At 46.7% G+C, this 26,729-nt stretch overlaps 1 protein-coding gene across 1 annotated transcript in view; it reads left to right on the top strand.

The window, feature by feature from the left end:
* Positions 1 to 26,221, top strand: part of JCAD (junctional cadherin 5 associated) — a 31,736-nt gene extending 5,515 nt beyond the window's left edge. The window contains exons 2-3 of the mRNA XM_011369520.2: positions 7,163 to 7,483; positions 22,237 to 26,221. Of these exons, the coding sequence (XP_011367822.1) occupies positions 7,221 to 7,483; positions 22,237 to 26,041 (4,068 nt within the window). The 5' untranslated portion in view covers positions 7,163 to 7,220 and the 3' untranslated portion in view covers positions 26,042 to 26,221. The remainder of the gene's footprint in view (positions 1 to 7,162; positions 7,484 to 22,236) is intronic.
* The last annotated feature ends 508 nt before the right edge of the window (positions 26,222 to 26,729 follow it).

The raw sequence follows: 26,729 nt of genomic DNA, 5'->3' as shown, positions 1-26,729 counted from the left end.
GTGTTGGTTAAATCAAAGTCAAATTACCTGTCATCTTCTCCAACCAATAGTTTCTGATTTCTGTATTTCTCTTAATGAAAAAAGACCATTGTCTTAGTCCCTAAGACTAAAATCCACTGTACTTCTTCCTTTGAAAATTATTCTTATTATTTCTTTTATTTACTTATCCCCTCTGCTGCCACCCCTGCATATTACAGCAGAAGGGACTTATAACTACTTGACCCCACGTCTGTCCTTGCTCTGACCACGTTAGTCTGCCACTTTCCTGCCAGAGCCTCTGTGGAGCAGCCTTTCCCTTGCTTGCGGAAACCCTTCATGGTTTCCCATTGTCTGCTCAAATTAAGTTCAAATTCTATTAATGTTGCAGATAGGAGTGGCTATTTCTACATTTTTTTTTTTGAATTGATTTTTTTCTAAAGTTGCTCACTCCTCTTTCATTTTTCGTAGATTGCAGTTTCTGCTTTTCAGTTTCACACAATAGGTTTTATGATGCTTCCTGTTACTGATGAAGAACCCCAAACCCGAAAGGATCAAAGAGGTCTGCTGGAGGTCACAAAGTGATTGCAAGGCATATTTGTGAATGAATCATGTTTCTGAGTGTTTATAAATTCATACTGGTATTGCCATAAGACATTACAATAAAGCGAGGCATCAACCCTGTGTGTGTGGGCATGTGTATACGCATATACACATGTGCAAGGTTTGTGTGTATGTGTGTTTGATATGTATAAGGAAAGAAGCATTTAGAAGAGCCATCTTAATCTCAGAGAATAAAGGAGAATTTTTTTTCATTTTAAATATACGTAGTTTTCATTTTAATGCCATCATGCCTTCTATCTTTTCTTGTTTATGCATTATTTGGTAAATTAGGAAATTTTTGTTGCTATTTAAAAAGGAAATATAGATGAGTGAGCCTAAAATAGTAGCACAGACTTTGAAGCTAGCTGACCTTGATTTGAACCTTATAAGCTGTGTCACCTTGGACAGCCTTAGTTTTCTTGTCTGTGAAATGGAGACATTCATATCTACATCAGAAAGTGTGCTGTGAGCATAAAATGAAATAAAGTATGCCGAGCAACTAACAGAATATCTGGCACATTGCAGATTCTCAGTGGATGGTTGATGTTATTATCTTTCATGTGCGCTGCTATTTCGAGCTTATAGAGCAGGCTTTTCCTTCTGCTTTGTATAGAGAAATTTTATTAGGGCAAGGGGGAATAAATTAACCCCAAACCGGAAGATATTCTTGATCAGTTTGTTATGCATCTACTGGAGAGTATTTTCTACATTTCACCGCCTATCATAAGCATCCTCGGGCAGGGAGGCGGGGAGTAATAGAATATAAACCTATCGATTTCATGAATCGATCAGGAAACCTAGTACAGGCAAACTTGGCTGTTCACCATTGTTATTCCTGTACCCCATCCCCTTCAAACCACCTAAATTAGAGACTACAGGCAAAAAGCATTTCTTTTTGAGTCTCACGAATTTCATTTAATTTAAACCAGTCTTAAAGAGGTGAGAAGTAGCATTTTAATAACAGATAACAAAAATTTGTATTTAGCTTTTTGTGTGTGTGTTGTACACTCAGCACAAAATCTTCTATACAAGGATTTTTTATAAATCTAGTTTTTCTTCTTGACCTTTGAACAATGCAGAGGTTAGGGGTGCCAGCCCCCCATGTAGTTGAAAATCCATGTATAACTTTTGACTCCTAAAAATTTAACTACTAATATAATAGTGTTGATTGGAAGCTTTATCAATAACATAAACTGTCAATTAAGACATAATCTGTATGTTGTATGTATTATGTACTGATTCTTACAGTAAAGTAAGCTAGAGAAGAAGAAAATGTTATTAAGAAAATCATAAGTAAGAGAACATACATTTATAGTATTTATTGAAAAATAATCAGCATGTAAGCGGACCAGCGCACTTCAAACCCGTGTTGTTCATTCAGGGTCAAGTGTACTGTCCTACAAAGTTGGTTTTAATCAAGTGGCTTATTTTGCTCAACCCAAGTCGTACAACCAGGTGAGAAGTTCTCTGAGCAGGAGGCTGGGCCTAGCTCTGATTTCTCTCTAGTTAAACTGAGCAATATCACAAAGTCTAGTAGAAGTTTCTATCCTAATATCCTAACGCCCCTAGGAGCCACATAACCTTGGAATAAAGTGGCAGACCCATCTGTTTTTACACATGAGAAAACTGAGGCTCGGAAGTTAAGTAACTTCATAAGGGCCACTGACCCAGTGGAAGCCAGGATGGAAACCTAGGTCATTCTGACATCAAAGCGCATGCACGTTCTTCTTATTGTGCCCTGCCACTCTGTCTACGCTTGTGTGGGAGAAAGTCTGCAAGCACCGTCCACCCGCGGTGAGGGGAAACAGCTGGACACATGCCACCTGGAGAACAAGATCCATTAGGATAATGTGTTCTTTCAACCAGGTTTTTATTGTGGTGGTAGAGTTTTTAAACTGCTTTTATAGGTTTTGTTTTTGAGATGATGGACTTACTCTAGGAATATATGGGCCAGAGAATAGTAGGAAAACATGAAAAGCACAGTAGTGACATCAAAAGAAACAGAAAGCTATGTCCCGGCGTCCTCAACCCAAAGAGAGAATGAAAGTGGCAGCATCGCAGGTCTATTTCATGTCAAGGGACCAGTGCCTTCCCTCTTTGTTTCCACAGTGCTGGTTTATCTGTCAGCCAGTGATGCAGTGTGCCCAAGCCTCAGCTGTCAAGTCCCTCGTAAGTCATAGTAGAGTGAGGAAGGAAACAGAATACAGTACTTGCCCTTGAGATTTATTTCGTTTTCATTTTCTACCCTTAAGAATAGGAAAATAGCTTCATTTAGTAGTTATGCCTTTTTTGGAAAGAACATTTTTGATAGGATAGCACAGTCATATTTGCTGTTGAGAACAGAGCAATGAACTTGTTATACTAAGGAATTTCTCATAGATCGATAGGATCTTTGAACTTGCTGAAATTTCAGAGGTCATCTAGTCCAGCACACTGACCAGCACAGGAATGATTTCTACAATATTGCTTTTCAAACTGCAGGCTGTGACCTACTAGAGTGCCATGAAGTTCATTGGGTGGTCACTAGCATTTTAAAGTGAAAAAGAATAGAAAAGATTACAGTACATATCAGTACATATCAGGATGTGAGGGTGAATATTTTGCCTTTAAAGTTGTGATTGATGTGTGTGTACACACCTTCAGTGGTGGCTGTAAAAAGAAAGAAGTTTCCAAATCAACCTGTGCTTAAGAACCTCCCAGCTAGGGACTCCACACCTTCAGAGGCAGCGGTGCCTCGATGGATGAATTGTTCTGTAAACGTCTTTGTTCTTATAGTAAGTGTTTCCTCTGCATTAATGGCATTTAGACATTCATAGAATGAACCCGAGGTTTATAGTGGGCTCGTTTTTCTCTCATCGTTGTGTCTTGGCTCAGCCAGTGCTAGAAGTCCCTTACTTACCTGAGACTGTATCTAGGCACCTGCACTGGCTTGACTTCTAAATGCCCACAGTTGGTATTTGAGACAAGGCAACAAACAAAAGTAGTGAAGGAAAAATTTCTTAAATGAACTGGTTATAAAATCATCTTATAGGTGACCTTAGTGTGCAGGTCTACCCTGAAGTAGAGGGGTTTTGGTTAGAAGCCATCTTCCAGAAGCTTGGAAGGGATCTTCCTGATCCCTTGAGACTGGGTAAGGGTCCCTTCCATGTCAGCCTGTCCTTATCCCTGTCATAGTGCTATGACACTATGGAGAGGTGGCTAGCTTCTGTCGCTAATACATGTATATGCCACATTTTCATTGCTTGTTTTCCAGTTGTCTCTACAGCAAGACTGTAAGATTCTTAAAGGTGCAGAACATGTCTTATTCATTATTATGGTTTCAGTGCCTGGTGCATTATTCGTACTCATGAATTATGCATTAATGTTTTGGACCATATAAAATAACATTTACTGTTCTAAGTGACTTAAGTGGAGATTGGAGTATCCATTCACAAAAGACAACAGATGTGGATGCTATAAAGTGGGCATGACTTTGGAAATCAAGAGTGGCATCCCAAATGATACCAAAGGAGTTAAGAAATGGTCTAAACTACATGGTGAAAATTAACAGCTAATGTGAAATCTTTCCATAAGGCAAGTGACAAACTAGAGCCAGTGTAGCATAATAAATCCACAATCTTACATTTGCGTGGTGCTTTCCACTTTTACGTATTCTTATTTGGCCCTCAAACAGTCTGCTGAGACAGGAAGATGGCAGCATCGCCATTTTGCAGATCAGGGAACTGCAGTTTGGTGTGGTTAACGACTTGCTCCAGGGAGCACAGCTGGGGCCGGATACCAGCAGGAGCGCTGGGGTTAGAAGGATCACACCTGATACTGTGCTATTTGAAATGCACACATATCTGCCAAGTTGTGAAATCGACTGTTACAATAACAGTTATTTATTATTTTTGGTGTGCATTTGTCTTTCCAGCAACACTTTGAGTTGGTTGGTGGGTGGTTTAATTAAATACTGTTGACGTGGAGTGCTGGCATCTCAGGATTGGAAAGAAACTTTAGAAGGGACAGCGTTTAGTCCAGTAACGCATTAGATGCCTTGCTCCTCCCCATCCCCTCAGGGTCCCCTCCTGGTGGCCTCAACCTGTTAGTGAGGCAGCCCATTCCACCTTAAGTAGAGAGGACCCTGAAGAAAGTAAGCGGAATATGATAGGGATTAGAGAAACCGCGTGATGGGTTATCAGTCCATCTAAGGGGACAGGTGACGTTTAGCGTGGGTGCAGAGAGGAGGGCAGAGCCGACTCTGAGTTTGGATCAAGAAGGCGAAGGATGTGAGCCTGAGGGAGCGATGTCCTCCGTGGGCCGAGCAGTGTCTGAGAACACTCGTTTGGGTTATGGGCCTGTGGGTCCTCCCCTACCCTTCTTGCCTCTCCCGCCCGGCTTCAAGTCCTGCGTGTTGAGGCTGGCACACAAGCTCTGGCCTCTGTGAGCTGATAAAGTTAGGAATTTATAGTAATCAGTGTGCTTTTGACCTCAGACCTATAGGTCAAGTGATAGCTCTTAAGGGATCAACTTACCTAACCCCAGTAGGGAAATGAGCCACATACATGTTTTGTGAGGGTCATTTCTTACATCTCTGACAGTGGACTGCAGCACAGCCAGGTCTGTGGTAGACACTGGCCTGTCCCTCTGTGTATAGAGTGTGGTGCACTGGCTTTAAAAGAGCCTGACGTAGTAAAAGAGAGAAAGCAGGTGTCACAAGACCCAGACTCTAACTTTATAGTGCTGACTGGATGTGTGACATTGAGCCAATGAGTCCAAGGACCCCAGTCTAGGCTACCAGGATTGTTGTTATGTCATTTCTTTACTTCTGGGATAATTGTTCCCCAGATCTATTTTAAATGTCAATTCCCTCTCTCGTAAATGTGCACCTGCGGTTTATCTAGTGATCATCCTTCAAAACCTAGCTCAAATGTCCTTTTTTCCTCATTTTTGTGCATTCACTAAACAGTTATCTATGGAGAGCATACTATATACTAGCGCTGGGGGCAAATTGTTAAACAAAGACCCTGCCTTCCTAGTCTTGCCTCCGTGTTCCCATAGCCCTGTGTTTGTAATGGAATCTCTTTCCTCTGCAGTCGCTAGCCCAGTGACTTGCTCAGTTGAATCAAAAAACAAATATTTGCTCTCTGCTTCTTCTATTTCTGTCTAAGTGAATGACCCAAGTTGCACACTTCCCTAAAACACATACAGCAGGAGTGTCAGGGAATGTCAGAATTGCGATAGAGATTTTTCTACTAGTGCAGTAACTGCCAGAGCTTGTCAACCTCCCATGAAATGTAGGTACCTAATAGAAAATTATAGCCTTCCGAAGTTTGATAGCCCTCCATGCTGATGACCGAGACTTTCCTGCTGCGTGTGCTGGAGTGAGGACATGCGCAGTCAGCAGAATCGGTCAATGGGCCCCAGTGAGAATCCCCCTGACAGGAAGCACGTGCGCCTCCCTTCCACCTGCACACGGGCCAGCAGGCATTTCCTGGCCATTGTTCCAGGGGACTGCGGCAACACTATTTCTGTCCACCAGCGAAGTGGGGCTAGAGCTGGCCGAGCTCTTAGAAGCCTGGCTTTGGTGTACTTGCCCAGGCCAATGTCACAACCTCTGGGGAGCAGACCCGTCCGACCAAACTGCCTTTCTCTCTGTAACAATAGGAAGACGAGGAAAGAGCATTCTCTCGTTTAAAAATAAACATGGCAGCCCCACCTATTTTCACACACGTGCTCTCACGTAGGTTCCTGTCCATTTTTATTCCTTTTTGTTGGTACAGTGGTCTTAGGACAGTTTACTCAGGGAAGTAGCTGCCGGTGAATTAATGTCTCATGGCAGGATTTGCATGTGGACACCCTTGGCCCAGAGATGCAAAACGTTTCCCCATGATTTATTGGTGAGAAATCTGATTCTTAAAAGTTTCACATGGGAAGGAGGAGTTTGGGATTGTGTAGTGTTCGGGCATGTATGCTTGATCCGTGTGCCATGTTTTCTCATTATGAGCCTAAAAACTTAAGATCTATTTTCAGCAGCTAGTCAGCCTCACTGGTATAGCTGCCCTTGCTACAGCGTATCATGCTGAAGTGTGTCGTGGCTTTGTGTTGGTTAAAGATCTCACTCTGCCTTTTTAGAGCAAAAGGTATGTCTATAAGATGAGAGCAGGGGAGTATAAGATTAAGCTGGACAATGGTAGTTTCTCTTTTTAGAATCATGAGGTAGTAATTGCAGCTTCCGAGTCTGTATTTATTTTGCCCTCTCTCCTTATGCCTGTTGTTTTCAGATGACTGGGGCAAGGGGATGGCGAAACTGTCAATCGTTTTATTGCTTAAACACTACTCTGGACTCTTCTACAAGAGGCAGCCATCAGCGGATGGGGTCCCCAGAATTACCACCATATCTCGCAGAGCCCCCGCCACATGCTCACTCTCTGCTTGAATAAGACAGAGAGTAATTTGAGGCACGACAGTCCCCACCTCTTCACTTTGTTAGCCACACCGTGTTAGTAACCAGGGTCTAGTTGGGGCTGAAGGGAGGGGGCCATGTGAGACGCAGTTGTGGGAAGAAAGGGCGAGTCCTCACCAACACTCTCTTGTCCCTCAGTGTGGGCCCTGCCACCACGACGGTCCCCGTGCCCAAGCTTTGATGCGGCCAGGGCAGTATGTACAGCGTAGAAGACCTGCTGATTTCTCATGGATACAAACTATCAAGAGATCTCCCAGCACCACATGAGGATCAGCATGAGGGGCGCCAGCCAGCGAGGACAAGAGCGAGAACGGGCCTGCTGAATGGGTGTGACGCCATCCCACACAGCAAGGCGTCTCTGGGGACAGGACGTGTGAGTAATTCTGAAAATGACCGCCGTGCACTGAGAGCCCACGGAGAGCCCCAGAGCGCCTCTGCTGCCAGGACGTCCGAGGCAGGGTAAGCTCCAGCGGGAACTCACTGGTTTCCTCTGACTTGGGGGTTCGGGGTATGTAAGTAAAATCGTTCAATGCCTCATAACTGGCTGGGGCTAGGGAGGGAGAGGTGGGGCGAGGCACAGGGGCACTGTTGTGTGCCCAGCACCCACCGAGGTGTGGGGTGTTCCAGCAGCGCTGAGCACAGGGCCCGGCTATAGGGCCTTCGGTAGATGGTGGTGAGTGAACGAATTCTGTCACGCCAGGCACTGCGTTTCGGTACTCGGCTTCCTTTTTCTTTTGTATAATATCTCTTGATATTGCCTCTTCTAAGAATCAATTAAAAACTCCGCAAAAGCTAGTTTATGTCAAGCACACACTCCTAGTACGTTAGGCTTTCTTATTAATATGTTTCAATAGTTTGTCTATTACAGAGTTGAAAGAGGTCTGTATTCCCCTTCGTTTGGGAAGAAGGACACCTTTCTTGTATATCCGTGTGATTCCACTGGCTCCCAACCCACATTTCCCCGGCATGCACCCTGGCCCTGATGTGGGTCCCTGTCCCTGTAAAGCCACGTCTGTGGGTGTTCGCAACAGCAACAACGGGGAGGGTTGGCTGGGGGAACAGGAGGGTTAAAAAGAGGGAATTTCGGCAGCTTGCCACAGAGCCAGCATGGGAGAGGAGCCTGCAACTCTCTTCCAGACGGTTATGACCTAGAGGAAACCTTTGTCATCACTTCATAAAACTGTGTTTGTCTTCAGTGCTGTGTTGGGACCGGGCTCCGACTGGGGAAGGAAGGCTCTGCTTGCATCCAGCGTGTTGTCAAACTGTGTGTAACCAGCAAGAAAAGGACCTGTCTTTAAGGGAAACAAACAAGCAAACAAAAAAGGGAGTGAATTAAGTCTGAAGGGGCTGAACGAGGCATTCATGGTTAGAGGACACCTTTTCACAGGAAGGATCTTCCATGTCAGCTGACAGCTTTCAGGCAAAGAGTAGGAAGGGTTTCGTTCGTTTTGTCCTTACCATCCAGAGCATCTAATACCTTGGTTACCGAGTAAAAGCGAAGGCGATCGCCCCCTTCACGTGCAGTGTGATAGAAGCAGGCTTGTGCTGCCAAGTCAGAACCTCTTCTCTGGCGAGGGGCAAGAGGTATATCCACTGACGGGGCTGGTTCCGAGGGGAGCATGGAATGGCAGAGGATTTAAAGCCGTTTTTCTTTAACCTTACCCCTCACAACTCGCACTTGGGTCCACGGCTGTCTTGGGCTTAAGTCTCTTATCAGCCATGTTTCCCAGAAACGCCCACCGTGAACTTGGAAGAAGGTGCTTATGGACAAGTTGGCTGAGAGTTAGGACAGCTTAGTAATGACTGCACATCCTGTGCTTGCTTTTATCCTGCCTCCTGTTGCTTCTAGTTCTGTACTTTCCACCTTGGATTTCAGGGGCCTGAAGCTCTACCTCAGTTACTCCTTCTTTTGTGTTCACTGCAGAGTTTCTTACAGTGCTGGCACACAGGGCGATCACTATAAGTTTATGGATTCATTTCATTCTCACCGTTGTACCAACTGCTGAGGAGCGGAAGGCTGCTTGTAACGAGGTACAGAAAGTGCCTGTGGTGTCCGCGTGACATGCTGTGCGGTCTGTGTGGGGTCTCAGTCTCAAAGCTCTGGATCGGGGATGAGAGTCGGGTCCCCAAGTGGGAGGCAATAGCACCCCCGCAGAATGTCGTGTGGGCAGTGTGGCTCCCAACCTCTTCCACAGCCTGCTCAGGGCTTTCTAGCCCCTGTGCGATGACAGGTGTCTGAGGACCACAGGGCACACCAGCCCCGCCTCCAGGTGGGCGGGCGTGATTCAGTCTCCCAGCAGTCTATTTCTGCCATGAGTAAAGCGCTCAGGTAAGTGGCTTTGTGCAGCACGGGGATGACTTTGTATCAGATGACAGAGAGGTCGACAGACCTGGCCTCTTCCCGCTTCTGAGGCTGGCTGATAACTTGGGAGGTGTATAGTAGCTTTGGGAGTGAAGGTTGTCTTTTAGGGTAGAAAGAGAAAATGCATACGTATTTGTAAAAATGCATGCCCATGCCCAAGGCCTCAGAGACCAGCTGCAAGACTTCCTAGGTTGTACTGAAACGATGTTTTTTTTTTTCCTTTAGTAGCCAATAGAGAATTGAAAACAGGAGGTGAACAGAAAGGTGGGCAGGAGGAAGATTATTTTTCCTCAAAAAAAACGCTTTGGGAGAAAACAATAAGTGCTAATAGTTAACAGCTTTAACATTTTAAAGAAAAAGGGAAAGGAAAACAAAACCCAACAATGCTTTGGCTTATATAAATTCTGCGTCTGGGTGGATGTATGTTACTGTGCTAGATCTCAGCCTTCAGTCAGTCGGTGAGTGCGGCAGTGGTCTTGCAGCCTGGCCTGCCCCACAGTGACCCTGCCGGGCTGGCCTCCGGGTCTGGTGGGGAAGTGAGGCTCAGGATGGCTCTGTGCAACTTCAAGCCGTCGGGGTGACTGGGAAGCGTCGAAAGGGCCCCCTTTTCCTGAAGTTTCTCGGGTGGGTTTGAGGTCTTCCCTGGAGTATGTCCCCACACCACGGACGAGCTGGTCCTCAGTGCCCCACTGAGTGACTGGGGAAGGTGGTCATCCAAGTCATTTGGAAGGTCACAGGGGCCGAACAGGGTCAATTTGTTTGATTCCGGCGGAATGGCTGAGATGTCAGCATGTTGGCCATGTTGCTATTTTATAGCCGAAGAACGTAAAGCCCAGAGACAGTTGGCAACTTGGCACAAGCCACTGGAAGCAGTGGAGAGAAGCCCGGCTTGGGCCACAGACCCTGGGCTGCCAGGCTGGTTGGTGGCTGCCGCTCTACAGCAGCCCCGGGCCTGGCCAAACTCCTCGCATGAGGCCCGGCCCAGTTTGAAAGGGGCGCTCAAGCCTCCGAGCGCCTTTTACGGCTGCTCTGTGCCGGATTGTTCTGTCCTTTCTCACTTCCTCGTCCTCTGCCCTCCCAGTGGCTCTCACGGGTGTGTAACGGCTCTCGGAGCCCAGCTGTGTCCCTTTCCTGTCCGGGCGCTACGTAAGGAATGCATCCTGTTGTACTTAAATTAGACACGTGTACATCAGGCCGCCTCTGTGCATGTTGATAAGGGCTCCATAACCGAAGGTGGTGTTGCCCGCCATCTGGGGCCGGTGAGAGTGGCCGGGACTTCTTTCCCTCTGATAATTAACAAGGGCTTAGACAGAGTTTCTTACATGAGAGCTGGTTACATCCAGCTAAAACTTAGAGGAGTAAAAAGGAATACAGATTTCTAGACATTCAGCATGTGTGTTTCCTAACTTGCTGAAGAGGCTGTGCTTTGAGCTTTCACTGTCATTAGATCAAGCAATACCGAGCACCCAAGATGGGATGAGAACGACAGTTTTGATGTGAGGAGGGGTGAAAGACCAACTGAACTTGCGCTTCTGCTCAAGCAGTGGAGCCAGGACCAAGAGTCAAATCTCGTTTTACGCAGTTTATCCAGACTGGTGATTAGGGAGCAATGGTTTCCCAAAGCTACTGTCCATGTGTGCTGTCCGCCTCAGGACTGTAACTTAAAGCACAGAGGATGGACTCTGAACCCTGACTGTGCGATTCCCTACTCAGGGCGTTCCTGGACCCCCATTGCCTGTGTTTTCAACCGCCAGCTCTTTCGTGGGCCGTGCAGTCCACCTCTTCCCAGCCCTACCCGCCTTTCCTGTGCCCGCTCCCAATTGCAGGCTGCTCGCCACGCAGGGCCAGGGTGTGCCCCCTAACCCCCAAAGCCCTGCTCAGGAGCTCCCAGAGCCCTCTCCTCCCCATCACTCACGGGAAGTCCACCTTACCTGTTTGACTTCTTAAGCGTCCTCCAGTTGAAATTACTCTCCCATGTGTTTTTCTAGAACTTTCTCCTGGTCCCCAGGATTGTCAGCTTCCTGAAGGCTGACACCTTTTCTCATTTATCCCAGATTTTGCTAATTCCCATGAAGAATTTTGCATTTATCAAACACCCAAACATTTCTTAAAAAATAAATTAATCAGGTCAAACCTAGTACTTGTATGGCAAGTCAGTTGCATAAGTCCTGTGTGTTTCAGATCATTGGGCTAATGTGGGATGGGAGGGGGGAGGATTTGCCAGTGAGAGGACCTGTGTGAAGCTAGTGGGGTGGGGGGTTCCACTGTGAAAAGGAGAGGTGTTGGCTCTCGGTGAGAGGCAGTTGCGGTAGCAGTGCTAATGGTTTTGTCTGTTCAAGCTAACTCTGGGGAACGGGGAGGGAGGGAGGGAGGGAAGGAGGACGCAATAACAGAAATTCCCAGCGGGCCGACTAGTCCCTTCTCTGTGGATTCTGTGGGTGCAGAACACAGCGCCCCCGAGTGAGCAGGAGGAGGTTGTCGTGAGGGCGTGGTGGTGGGGCCTCATGGATTCTCCACGAGTAGGAATCGAAGACCCGCAAGCTCATTCGATGTGGGGATGTGAACGCCGGGAGTCAGGACTGGACCCTCAGTCGATGTCTCTCTGGGTTAGGGGTGTTCCCTGGGGGACCCTTTGGTCTCTGTCCCACGTTGTTGTTGCCTCTCCCTGCACTTAGCTCCCCCTCTGCTGTGACCAGCCCCTTCCTTTGCAGACAGTCACTCTTCCTAGGGACCTGGGCTCACGGTGACTTTTGTTCTCTTGCCTCCACCTGATGGTTTAACCCCAGAGCCCCCTGATGACTGCTGCCCTTGTCTCTCAGATTTTTGAGAGAAAGAATTGACAGATTTTGGCAGCCAGTGGATGCTGTGGCCTTGGTTAGCATGTCACCCCTCCTCCAATCAGTGGGGGCAGGAGAGGGGCTAGATAGAGGAAGAGAAGTTAGACAAGAGGAGAGAAGGACCAGATGTGGGTATCTGAGCTGTGCCCAGGGTGGCTAAAGGGGCTATAGACTATGTTGATTTCTAGGCCGGGAGGGGATGCTGACCACACACCCCAAACGTGTTACCTTCACAGGCCATTCATTTAGTGACCCTAAAGACTTGGCATTTCCTCCTCGAGTCATTGACTCTGCAGAGAGCTCTTCTAGATGGTACGCCGCTCCTAATAGTCTAATAGTCTCAGTTAACAGACTGTGATGCTGAAACTGGCTGCAGGCTTTGCCTGAAAGTGCCTCATATGGTACAGGGAAAAGACCTCACAGGTCATGTCACTGTCGTTACAGCAATTGTAGGTTCATAGCTGGAAAACCATGAATGTTTGTACAGTGGCACACAGTCAGCATTCTATACATCAAATGATTTAATGCTAGATTTTTATTATGTTCTAATTTTTGCCATCTAACCAACAGCAGATACTTACCGAGTTCATCTTATATGTGGTGTCTCTGTTTTCTATGGCAGTAGGAAAAGGATGCTTCTGAAAGCTTCTATTTACATCTGTGTTCAAAGATTATAATGAGAAGTATTCCTTTAGTTCATCAGTTTGCACTAACTGTTTATGCACATACTGACTGTTCCAGGGCTTGCTTGCCAACACACACACACACACGCACACACACGCACACACGCACTAGGGGGAAGGAGGAGACAAAAGAGAAAAGCTAGTTGTTATCTATACATGAAGGAAACTGCTGCTCAGAATACAAGTAGCCATAATTGAATAATACTTAGCTACCATTAAACTATGTAAAAAGACTGTTATCAGGCATTCACGGTTTCCTTCATGTGTTTCCTTTGAAATATTATAATCAGAGGAAACTGTAAAATAAAGTAACATAGCAGAGCTTTGAATCTGCAAGGCACACCATAATAGGTTCTCCTCCGTTTAGCCCCAGGAATTCTGGTAAAAAATTTTTGTTAGCTAACCATGAGAATAAGTTGTCATTATCTCTTGTCATCAGCGGCAGTCATAACTAATTAGAGACTTGGCAATCTAGGAGTCTCTGATGTGGCGAGGATCTAGGACCTCATCCTGGGAGGTTTATATTTGATCAGTAAACATCCATTCTAGGTAGTGCTACTGGATATGGTAAACAGTTAATTTTCAGAGGCTTTTTAAGCCCCTCTCAAATCATATCCTGCTTATAATGGTTTTCCAAAAAAGGAATGCTTCAAGTTTAACATCTGTTTCTATGTAGCTCTTTCTCTTTATAAAACCATACTCTCACAAGCATTATTTGTCTTTTAGCTGCTTGCTTCATATCCTAACTGTTAGGTGTTTTTATTTTGACCTCGTCACAGAAAAAAGTCAGAGAATCGTTTCAGCTGGTGTGCTCGTGAACACACGTGAGGATTCAAACCTCTTGTTTTTCCCATGGCCTTTTCATAGACCCTTCTTCTGAGTTGCTTTGTGCTTGTTCACAGGCAGTGCGACCTTCCAGAAGCGCCTGGGTCCTGGTCCTCTCTCCTGTACATACTCATGTCACTTTATCATCACCAGTCTTCCCCAACAGGAAGCCAATTGGACCCTTTGAACACGAGTCTTCGGCAAGAACAGTGATAAGGAAGTACTTCCAGAACGAGTGGGAAGATTTCAGCAGCACGGCCCAGAACTTCATTTGCGTTGGTGGCGGTGTCATCACCAAGAGGATCGTTAGTACTGAGTTTCTTCTTTAGCTAGAGAATTGGATTAGTTAGCAAGCTAGAAAATACCCAGATTAGAGAAACCAGATGGTCAGAATATGGAACGTGGGTCTAAAAAAGACCGAGTCGTCTTCAGTTGCGGTCACTTAGTTTCAGAGATGACTACAGCTGACCCTTGAGCAGCACAGATTTGAATCTTCAGGTTCAGCCAGCCATGGACGGAAAATTGTTTCTGATCTGCGATTGGGAACGCGGAGGCCAACCGGATGCATTGTCCTCCCTGCTTTTACACAGGGCACTTGGGTACTGTGGATTTTGGTATCCGCAGGGGTGTTGGAAACAATCTCCCATAGATACCAGTGATGACTGGGGAGTCACACGTCACACTCAGATTTTTGACAGTGCGGGGCTTGGCACCCCAACCCCCACATTGTTCAAGGGTCAACTGTGGACTTTGAGTTCCTGACATGGTGCAAAGAGCCTAGACTGAGCTTACCTTCCACAGAGTAGAGGGTTTGAGGCGCAGAGAGTTTGGGGCTCCGTAACTGTTCACTGAAGAAATGAAGTGAGGGGTGGTGACAGAAATGTGAACGGAAGTGAGAAACTAGGGTTATTGTTTCCCATTGTTGACGGTGGCAATGTATGGACTACATGAGCAGAGATGTTTGACTTGGTAAAAATATAATATATCCTTAGTAAAGAGAAAATAGGAAAATACTGAAATAATCTGCCTTACCTATTGGATTTATTTGAGAGAAGATGGATAGCAGCTTGCTCTTCCTGCTTTGTTTTCGTAAACTAAATATTGGTTTGTTCTTCATTGTCATTATGGAAATGGGCGTCGCTTCTTCCTCAGAGACCAGCCAACACTGAGAGGCAGAGTTTTGTTGTGACAGTCAGCTGTGTCACCGTTTCCTGTCATTGTGAGGGCCTATAGATTACGACTTAGAGACAATAAGATCTAAAATAATCATCGTGTTGAGACAAACACTCAGTTCTCTCTTTCCTCTGCCCTCAGCCCCTTCCTCGGATGATGTGAGGAAGAGTTTTGGAATTATATACTCCACTGAGAATTTATTTTAATAGGGCTAATGACAGTAATAATAGTTTAAAACAAGGGTGTATTATGTGTTAGACACTCTGCTAAACAGTTTAAATGTATTATCTCATTAATCTCTCCCAACAAACTTAAGAAGAAAGGAATCGTCGCCATTCCCTTCAATATAAATGAAGAATCAGAGGCAAAGAGAAGCCAAGTAACAGAAGGTCGCGGTGTTGGCATTCGACCCCACACCACCGGCCGGTGCCCACACTCCCAGCAGCACTGCCTGCACTGCTCCCTGTTGCCGCAGAGAGGGGCCTGAAGACCACACCCGTGGTCTCGTTAGCCTGTTCAGGTGCCACAAGCCTTGGCTGCTCTGTTGCCTGGGAGCAGCCTCTTTGGGGGTTTGGATGCAGGTTCGCTGTGCTTTTCCAGGCCTGACTCAGGGACGGTCTGCTCTCACTCCACTCTTGTCCCTTTAGGCCTTTTCTCCCCAGAGCTAGGAGATTCATCAGAGGTGATTAGTGACCTGTGGGGAATGCAAGTGTCGCCGCCAGGCACTTGTACGGTGAGGCCCACATCTTGGCGGGAGGGAGGGCTGGCCTCTGCCCCCGCTTTTCCCTGGGCTTTGCCCATGGTGAATTGCTTCCTGCCACTCTGACACGACCCTCCCTGCGGGTCGGTCTCTCTGTAGGCTCGAGGAGGCTCCTACATGATGATGGTACACGAGAAGGTGTTTTATATAGAGGGAGCGTGTAATCCGTCATGGAGATCCTCGTGTGGGTAGGTGTGTTGACACACGTTCTTCTGGAGAGGGGCTGCTGCTGGAGTAGAGAGGACTCCCAAGTGTCTTCTCACCTTTAAATTCAGAGAAGTGAGTGTATCCTTGCCATTTTACAGGAAGGCAGGTGGTCTCATTTAACTAAGTAACTGATGAGCGTCAGAGATGGGAGTTTGTGAAACAGGCTGTCTTCTCTCAGAAGTTCAGTCATAGGAAGGCTTTTATTCGAAGATGACATTCACTGTGAGGTTCCAGCTCTCTGCATTGAGGGTAACTCAGTGCACACAGCAGTGGTTGCCCTGCCCCAGGTGGCCTACCACCAGTCCTCACCCACCTGTCCTCCACATTCCTCTTCTCCTTCCATGCAGACCCCACCCTTCTTCCTTCAGTTTTATTCCTCTGCTCCCTCCTACTTTGCTCACCTTTTCCTTCTCTATGTGTGCATTTGTCAGTGGTCCACATGGAGACCGCACCTCAGAATACCCTTCATTGAATGGTTTTCCTAGTCTCTTGATTTTCTTACATACATTCAAAAGCTATATATACTACTAGAATTTTCACCACATTTTCTAAGATGGCTCAGTCTTTCACATCAGCACCCACTGTGCACTTAACTGACTTGTAAAAAGTGAGCACCATTCCCTGAGGCAGTCCGTCTTAGGTGGGGTCTCTGACTTTCCCAGAATGTATAAAGGTCTTTACCAGACCTGCAGAAACAAAGTCTGTTGAAGTCCCATCCGTAAGATGATCCAGAAAATGGCCGCCAACCACATTAAGAGCAATTTGTGATCATTGCTAGTCATAGAAATGGCAGAGCGAGTTGGCATGGCAGCAGAGATGGTTTCCAAAGTGACCTTTTCCATTCTGAGTTAATCTTTGTGGAACCTGGGCCGAAGCTCAGGTGACCCATGACCCAGGGGCTTCCATCTGGTTTGTCAGCAGGTGGTTTTCCAGGTGAATCTACTTAGTTACTACTGTGGGTACCCGTACCCCGAGTACTTTGTTTTCCCATCTTCCCTTGTTCATATGTCTAAATTTAGCATCATTTATATAGCCAATATATTATCATGCTTCCTTGTCCAGACCCATTTTAATGTGTGTGTATTTTTTTAAAAAAATAACAAGTTACCCATGAAATAGTCTACTTCGTGCTTGATTTCAACTCAATCTATATTATTTATCATTTATACTCATTTATTATGACATTGTGAAAAGCAGGCATGATAGTACATTAGTGATCTAACCAGGCATTTGTGTGTTTTCTAGTTACAACTATGTCAATGCAACTTACAATTATTGTTCAGATTGAACTTGGCTGAAAAATGATATTTATCCATTATATTTCCAACAGCTTTATCTTTTCTGACTGATCTTTACTTTATGCTAACCTCTATACCTTAGTCTTAATCTTCTCTTGACCTCATATTTCCCCTTTCCAAAATTAGCCTAATCGTTACCCTATGTCAGAGGGTTATTTACACAGTGTAGTGTATTGGCTATACCAAGGCGTGCTGAAAGGTAAAATCACAGGCTTCTAGGACAAAAGTCATTAAGAGCAAGTTCTGTAGCAATAGATGGCTGGTCCCATCACAGAAACATGTCAATAGTGAATACGAGTCACTCAAGAGATGCGTCAATGCCTCTGCCCATCTAGAGGAAGAGAGGTTTCCCTTCGAGAAGTGTGAGGTTCTTTAAGTGACACGTGCTACCTTTGTGCTCAGATTGTTCACCTGGGTAAGACCGACCCATTTGACAGAGGGACCAGCTTCTGAAGGAATAGCTGCAGCAAAGTGCTGCAGCCATCCCCAGTCCAGAATCTGATGCTACACCAGGGTCAGAAGAACTAGTCTAGCAGCCCTGCAACCGGGAAATCAGTGGGCCAGGGACCACTTTAGTGGGGCCTCCTACCCTCCACTCCAGCCTCACAGGGAAGCATAGCTGCCTCTAGATTTTGGGGGCTGCCCACAGGGACCAGGTTCAGGATTTTGTTCATAGAGGAGGGAGGGCATCTGTCCCATGCCCACCGGGTATCGGGCATAGAGTTAGTCTGTAATATGCCCAGATGATAGCAAGTTGGTTCAGCAACTAAGAACCCTGGAGTCCACTGAGACAATAATCCTGGAGCATGTGAAACCGTGGTTAAAAGTCATTTAAATACTGCCTTTCTAAGTAGGCTTTTACTTTTTAAAAGAGCAGTATTGTGGTCGAAAATGAGTCATGTGAACTAACAGAAGTGTTTCCTAATTTTTTTCATCATTAGTTTTTATACATTCAGTGACTAGGTTTGCCTATCTTCCTTTAGACATGTTGTTTTTCACATTTACATATTTCAAATATTTTCCAAACAGTTTTTATCAGTTATTTTGTTGGCATCGTATCTCTTTTCTGTGATAAGGCATGGAACTGTTAGCAAGTGTAACTTCTGTCTTGTTTCTGTCCTGTTCTCCCAGGAATTGTGTATAAAGACCCTGCTTGTCTCATTGAACTTGTCACCACTATTTATTTGTGCTATTGCGTTCCACTTTGCTTTCCTTATCTTTTTCCCACCCTGTATTAATGTGTTAAGCATGTTTTTGTAAAATGTCCCATTGTTAACTTTTTTAAAAATGTAAATCGTTAGTCTCATTTTTTTTAAAAAAAGAAAAAATTGATTTCATCTTATTTTCTCAAAGGTGGAAAATATATTCGTGGCTTTGAAGCCATTTGAGGTAGCACACATTTTAGCTGGTCATGGGTATCATACATCAAAGCCAGTAAATATCTACACTTGATAACTTGTCTGAAGTTTACCAGAACCATGTGGGGTCCACCTGTACCTGTCAGAGCCGGGCTCATACTAGGTATAAAATAGATGTTTGTTAAATAAATGCTTTGTAGTTTTTTATGTCATGTGGACTATTTTTTTAAATAGGTTATTTAAAATGTCCCAGGTGACTTGTTTTTTTCCTTAAATTGAGATTTTGCTGTGTCGTGTAAATAGGAAAAAAGTTTAATCCAGAATGCTTCGCTATTTTGATTAGTTACGTATAGCAATTTTGGTGAAGTTAAGGTGATAATGTCACATTTTTGGGCGGGGAAGAAAACTGACCATATTACTTGTATAGGTAGTTGCAGTCTGTTTATATTCTTATATTCTTTATGTCATTCCTTATTTGTCTTCTAATTTTGCTCGTGGCACTTACATAGACCAGTGACACCTCGGCATTTAAGCACAACTGACATGTTTACTGAGAAACCAGAATATCCACTGAGAAAATGAGAAGCCACGCAGTGTGGTTTCTTCCATGAAGTCGGGCACCCCAGGAAAGTTTTGTAAGACTATAAGGAGAAAGAATGGTGCTTATTAAAGTCACGTGGTTTATAAAGCCCACTCGCCATGCACTGGAGAACAGGCAAGAAAGTAGACTCTGATGCAGGCGCCAGCCACATACTTCCAAATGATTTACTTTACTTTCTCTTAATTGGGTCTATGACTTTTGAAACTTCTTATTAAGCTGCAGTTTTTAAGTCTTGCCCTTGGACTTTGCATAGAGTCTAAGATCCTATAGCCAGTAGGTGTTGAGGACTTTTAAATGGCTCATCTTCTACAGTGTTTCTCAGGCTATGGATCATAGAGCATTTCCCAAGGGATGGGAGCATTTCCTAAGGCATTTCCCACCCAGGTGATCTGGGCTGTGATTGGCTGGATCACCTGCGTGGGTGGTGGTGGGGAGCAATGGTTCCAAAATGACTAATCCTTATAGAACCTGACCCAAGAATTGCTCTGCTAAGCATTCTGAACCAAAATGTTGCTCACCCAATTTTGATGACAACAGAAGCAACAGGGAAACTGACCTTCAGCCATGTCCAGTGTTCAGACAGCTTGTACCAAGTATGAACAGTAAGTGCAGAAGCATTTAGGCTGCTCACAGGCAAGTGGTTTACCTCCAACTGATTTTAAATATTTTCTACTTTTTCAACTCATAATTCAGCTTTGCTTTAAGTGGCTGCTTAACAAGTTATCAGGATTTGAAGAGCTACTCTTAGGCAAAGAAGTAATTCCGAAATAATAATGGTAATAATAAGAACAGACTCTTACCGTTTATTTAACATCTAGGGATAAATAATGATGGTCGTAAAGTTAGTGAAAGAATCCAGTCAGCCTGCTTGCACAGTGCCTGACTCAGCGTAAGTGCCCAGTAAATGTTAGTGTTCAGCAAGTTACTTAACTTCTGTGCCTCAATTTCCTCCTTTGTAAAGTGGGAATAACAGGAGTTCGCACCTCAGCGGGGTGCTAGTGAAGCTTAAATAAGCTCCTGTGTAGAAGGCACTTGTATGGACCAGCACATGGTAACCACTATGTGAGTGTCAGCTGTTTGTACTACAAGTGTCAAGAAATGTTCACATGAAACCAGACCCCTAGCAGAATACTGAGGCTATTTGAAAATCCACATCCTCGCACACACACAGACTAGAAGGTATCTATCAAAATATCTATCTCTGGGTAGAAAAATTACAAGCGATTTTTGTTTTTTGTACTTTTCTATATTTTTCAAAATTTTCAACAATGAATACATAATATTTTTATAATTTAAAAAGCAAACAACAGTTTTAGAGTTGAAACTTCTTCTACTTGGCCCGTGGTTAATCAAAATAGCTAAGTGCCCCAAGCCTCCTTCCACTTAATGGTTTTTCTGTGTTAAAGTCTTAATCCCCAGTCATTTGTAGACAGTCACTTAACATTTCTGCACAGTGTAAGTGTTGATTAGAGTCTGTCTTCAGTGGCATTAGAACAGTGATTCTAAACTCTGAATGCATGCTAAACTCATGCGAGGAGATTTTGAAATCCACTGGTGTTGGGCTTCTCACTAGATGGATAGGTCCAAATATTTGGGGGTGGGCCCCAGGCATTGGTAGTTTTTAAAAGACTGCTAAGGTGCAGCCATGTGATGAACAGCCACCTGAAACTAGGCTGGCATTTACACTATGTTGTTCTGCCTGGCAGAGAGTTCTGCCCATGTACAGAGCCCCCTCTTCCTCTGGTGAATCGCAGACTCAGCCCTGGAAGTATTTCCCACATTGTCTGAAGGTAAGACTCCCTGGGAGTGCTTGTTAGAAATACAGCTGCCTGGACCCTAATCCAGACCTACTGAAGCTGACTCCCAGCGGGGAAGACTTAGTAATGTGAGTCTTTGACGACCCACTGGTGATTCTTACCATCAAGGAAGTGCAGGAATTCTGCTAGGCTATGCTTCTATGTCAGCCGCACACTGGGAATTCCTAGGGACCTGGAAAAACTCTGATGCTTGGTGCCCTCCTGCTGCCACGATTCTAACATGATAGAGCTAGGATACTGCCTGGGCATCGGGAGCTGTGAAGCCCCTCCGGATTCTAATGTGCAGTCATGGTTGACAACCAGCAGCAATGATGGTCCTCATAGTGAGGTGCTGGGACAGGCAGCATCGGCATCACCTGGGGACCTGTTAGAAATCCACAGTATGTTCTATATATCAGTGAAATCATTCGGTATTTGTCTTTCTCTGTCTAACTTATTTCACTCAGTGTTATACCTCCATGGTTTATCTATGTTGCTGCAAATAGCAGGATTTCATTCTTTTTTATGGCTGAATAGTATTCCGCTATTTAAATATACAAACAAAACCAAAACAAACTCATAGATATAGGGAACAGATTGGTGGTTACCAGAGGGAAAGAGGGTTGGGGAAGGGCCAAAGGAGGGAAGAGGATCAATTGTATGGCGATGGATAGTAATTAGACTTTTAGGGGTGTCCACTTTGTAGTATATTCAGATTTTGAATGATAATGCTGTACACCCCTGAAATGTATATAATAAAAAATGCACATCATAGAGCCCCACCCAGACCTCCTGAATCAGAAACTGGAGATGGGACCTGGCAGTCTGTGCCGTGGCAACCCTCTCATGATTCCTGCACACGCTAAAGTTTAAGAACCGCTGCTGTGGGCGGGGTTGTGGAAAGCGGGTTCCTAGACTCGCTCCCCTGCAGCTCAGCTGTATGGACTGAGCTGGGAATGGACTCGCAGCGGCCCAAGGCCACACTTGCTCTTGGGTTTACCCTTGTTCCCTCATGTATTCAGTTACAAAGGCCTTGACATCGCTCAAGTATAACCAACGTCCTGACGTTCCTGTGGGCAGCCTGTTGCTGCCACTCCTGGGCCCTTGGATAGCAAGACATGTGGCTGCCTTCCAACCATAATGAGCAGGACGTGTTTTCTTTAAAGTCAACAAGTACTCTGGTTGGGAATCTATTTTTTGAAAGTACTGATCTACATCTGACTTGGACCACCAGTCACAGAAGCAGAGAACTACATGTTTCTTCTGTGTGCTTCCTCCCTTGGTGTAACTTCCGTGCCTCTTTGTTTTGTAGGTTTTGTCATCAACCTATGCTAGCGTGGTCCTCTCAGCCTCAGAGCAGTCACAGCCACGCCTATTGGAGAAGAGGACAGGAGGTCAGTGGCTTGCCAAGTCCAAGGGACCGAGAAGACCTGGAGGTCAGAGGAATGGCCCAAGCCCACAGTCTGCCCGTCCACGCGAGGGAGGGTCTATGGGAAGTCGGAGGAAGGACAGAGAATGTGATGAAGAAAGCAGTTTGGGAAGAAGAGCTGAGAATGGCGGGTCCTGCCAGGTGGCAGAATGTAAGCCTGGAAAGCTGGAACCAGCCGAGGAAATTAGGGAGGCAGATGTCTGATGGTGATGGGGAGAAGCTGTTTCAAGATCTGTATCCATTCATACGAGGAGAACATGTGCTGAATTCCCAAAGCAAAGGCAAATCCCGGTCGTTGCCTAGAGTTCTCTCTCCCGAGAGCTTGAGTTGCATGGACATTCCATTAAGTGATGGGCATTTGCCAGGTGCCCCTAAAACGCAATTTTACCCTCCAAATGGTGCACCAAATTTGGAATCCACCAGGAACCCCGAGAAGGGTGGCTCCTGTATCCCTTTATCTCGGCCGAAGTTTGGGAGACCCCTCAAGCCTCCATCCTATGATACCCGCCCACATCCCAGGGGAGGAGTAGAAAACAGCGACTGTGTGGACAGCCAGCAGCCAGACCTGAGTATTTCCTACCTGACCAGAACTGCCGACCCCAGGCAGGAGCTCTGCCTGCCCGACTCTGGTTTGGAGCCTCCGGTGTACGTGCCTCCGCCATCGTACAGGTCACCACCCCAGCACATCACAAACCCCTACTTGGAGGACGTGGCACCCAGACCTATGTGTGATGATCATCGTCATCCGATCGAGGAGGCTGCTGCCAGCTGTCAGCTTCCTCCTGGCTCCCTCGGGGGTGGGAGTCAGTACGATGCGAGCCCACGCTCTCCCCGAAGTTTCCCGCAACAGCCCCATCTCACCACTGCCTACGACGGCTCTGTTCTGTACATCCCCTTTGACGACCCACGGATACGACACATTAAACTGGTCCCACCCCAGGGTTTCTGTGAAGAAACAAAGGTGGACGAGAAACTGTACCGCTCTGGTCCGGTCTCCACCGCAGAGCCAGCTCATGGCTGCATGTACCGAGATGGCGCCATTCTGAACCCAGAGAGCATGATGTCCCCATCAGGGAGTGAGAGAGGCCCTGCCTTCGGCCATCCCAGCCCCCGGTGGCTGTGGGGCCAGCTCCCCAGGGATGGAGAAAATGGTGGCTTTCCTGACCAAAGTGACCACTGTGTTATGAGAGGACAGTGGCCTGACATGAGAGGCGGCCAGCGCGGACAAGCAGAGAGCCAGGTCTCCGCTCCAGACCCACAGGGCGAGAGCACCTGCGAAACCCGAACCAAGCTCAAAAAGTTTGAAACCGGGATTCAGACCAAGAAAAGTTCAAAGAAAAAAATGAACGAGACGATATTTTGTTTGGTTTCCATCCCAGTTAAATCAGAATCACATCTGCCAGATATAGATACCAACAACAATGACTTAAAACAGAGTGCTGATAAAAAGCACGGGCTCGATAAGACCACAGTTCTGCAGGAACAAAGCTTGCTGAGCATGTCTTCCACCGACCTGGAGCTGCAAGCTCTCACAGGAAGCATGGCTGGGAGAACAGAGTTCCAAAAACAAGATCTAGGGGAACCAGAAGACAAACAAACAGATGACCTCAGATTTATTCACCCTACGAAACACAGAGAACTCAAGTATTCTGGCTCGTGGCCAGGGCACCAGTACAGAGATCAGCAAACACAAACTACTTTCGCCGAGGAATCCAAAAGCCTGCAGCCCCTCCCTGGTGAGAAGTCAGGAGAGTCACCTAATGCACTGCTGACTCCAAAATTCCTAGACCCTTCTGCCTCCAAAGCCCAGAAGCACATGGTGTTAGCTTCTAGTGACCAAAACCAGAGGCCAAATGCTCATCATCCTAAAGGTCAATTGTCCCTGCACCCTTCCAGCCACAGTGCTTTTTCAAGGACTAGCTCGTCCATAAACCAGGCCCCTGTGCCGAAAGCAGGCCAGAGCCAGCCCTGCGTGGACGGCCGCGGACATGGAGCCAGCCCCATGCCCAGGGGCGAAGTGGTGAAGGGGGCGACCACGGGCCCGTGCAACAGTCAGCAGCCGTTTGGTCAGTTTCTTTTAAAACCAGTTAGCCGTCGTCCCTGGGATCTGATAAGTCAGCTAGAAAGTTTTAACAAAGAGCTTCAGGAAGAGGAAGAGAGCAGTCCGAGCAGCAGCGGCAGTGAGGACAGTGAGGTGGAATGGCAGCTGGAATGGCACGCCGACGCCACGCCCGAGAACTTGGGCTTCGGTGAAGACAGCCAGGAGAGGAGAGAGGCGGGACTGCCGAGGAGGCTGGTGCCGGAGGAGCCCGGGTGGTGCGGGAGAGTTAAGAGTAAGTCCGAGAGCTGGAGTGAGGAGCAGAAGCCCGCAGCCCTCCGCCCGGAGGCCCGTCCTCACTCCCCGGGCCCCTCACAGGCAGCAGACAGCAGAGGCGAAGCATTGCTGTCAGCCCATGGACGCTTGATTACAGAGAAGAGAAACCAGGAGGTCGAGAAAAGAATGAAGGAGCTAGCCGTCAGCCCAGGTCCCGTGAAAAGAATGATGACTTCTAGGCCACGTGACACAAAACCAGTGTCCCCATCCGGTCCAGCTAAACTGAGGGAGCCCCAGGAAAGGCAGGAACTCCCCAGTGTTTCAAGTTCTGCGGAGCTGAGCAAAGCAACCCCGCCGAAGGCGGGGGAGGAGAGTGCCACCGTGGTCCCCCTCTCTCTTGCCAGCAAACCCCGAGGCCTCTCGGCACCCGACTTGAGGTCTGTGGGGCTGACCCTGGCACAGGAGCGGGGTGCCAGTAAGTTTTATGAGTCTTCAGGTAAAGCGAGTGCGCTAGAAATCCCCCCAAATGAGTCCCTTCAAGCTCGGGCTGTGAGGATCCTGGGCATCGAGGTGGCCGTGGAGTCCCTGCTGCCAGGCACCAGGAGAACGGGACAGAGCCAGCCCACTGAGCCCGATGGCAGTGCCCAAAGGCCAGCGTCCCCCAGGGAGGGGCCAATGTCCAGCCCATCACAGCCGGATGACCCCGCAGTGTCCGCTGATGCTTTTTATGGCAGGAGAAAGTGTGGCTGGACGGAAAGCCCTCTCTTTGTAGGGGAAAGGGACAGTGCCCGACGGGCTCCCTGGGCTTCTGAGGGCTCCAGTGTGGACGAGGCCGTCCCCGGCAAGGCCCCTGACCTCGAGCCTCAGCCCAGCACCCAGGAGTCCAAACCCATCATTCACAAGGGCGTGGGGACAAAACCACCCTTCAGGTCCACTTTGTTCCACTTCATAGAAAGGACTCTGAGCGTGGCAGGCTCGGAAAAGAGGCCGAGAAACACTTCCAAAGTGATTGAAAGTTTACAAGAGAAACTGGCGTCCCCGCCCCAGAGAGCTGACCCTGACCGCTTGATGAGGATGAAAGAGGTGAGCTCCGTGTCTCGGATGAGGCTCCTGAGCTCCCAGAGCGCTGACTCCACGGAGGAGGCGGAGGAGACGAAGGCCGAGAGGGGCCCAGGACTGCCGCCAGGGAACCTGGTGTCTCTGCCCACCTGGAACCTGGCTCGGAAGGCGGGAAATGGGCTCTCCGCCTCCAAGGGCGCCTTCCCGCAGGAAGGAAACGGGCATCTGGCAGCAGGAAGGGAGAAGAGAAATGCGGACCAGGACTTCTGGTGCCCAGGTGAGGAGTCAGGAGAGCGGGCAGGTGTTCAGTGTTAATTTGGTGTCCTTGGGGCATAAAAAAATACCAGATTGGTGGAAAATGAAAACCTGTATATTCAGGAAACATCAGGTTGACTCTGTGAATTATTGAAACAAAAGATTCTTCATTTCACAAAGAATTATCTAGACGCTTTCCTTAAAAAAAAAAATCAAGATCTTGTAGCGTGTTTTAAATCTTGTAGTTTATTTTTTTTAATCTTGTAGTGTCTTTATAAAAATTATCTGTGTAGACAACTATATAAAATTATCCACGTAAACAACTTTTTGGGCCCCTCACTGCAAAGAGGGAATCAATACAATATCCGGCTTTGGCGCAGGCATCTTGATAAACCTTGTAGGAGATCGTAGCCTTCGCATCTCCTAAAATAACAAGCATTCTCCCAGATAACCCCCGTTGCTCCTTATTACCTAATAAGAAAAGATATACCAGGTTGGTTAAATAAACTACCCGCCCCATGATGCTGTGTCTCACTTTTCCACCTTTCAAACTTCTTTGCCCCTCATTTTTATCTGTTTTTCGCTACCACACCATTTATGAAACTTTCGTAGGTAAAATTAATAGTTCGCACTATCTTACTACTCCACCCCTAAAAAGTTCACTCACTCATTAACTCTGTTTCTTAAAGTCCTCTAAGTTCTGATTTTGAAATCCCAGCTGAGATAATTTTGGCACCAGCATCCTGCT

The sequence above is a fragment of the Pteropus vampyrus genome, unplaced genomic scaffold (assembly GCF_000151845.1).
Source record: "Pteropus vampyrus isolate Shadow unplaced genomic scaffold, Pvam_2.0 Scaffold150, whole genome shotgun sequence".
Classification (NCBI taxonomy): domain Eukaryota; kingdom Metazoa; phylum Chordata; class Mammalia; order Chiroptera; family Pteropodidae; genus Pteropus; species Pteropus vampyrus.
This window is presented reverse-complemented; position numbering and strand designations above follow the sequence as displayed.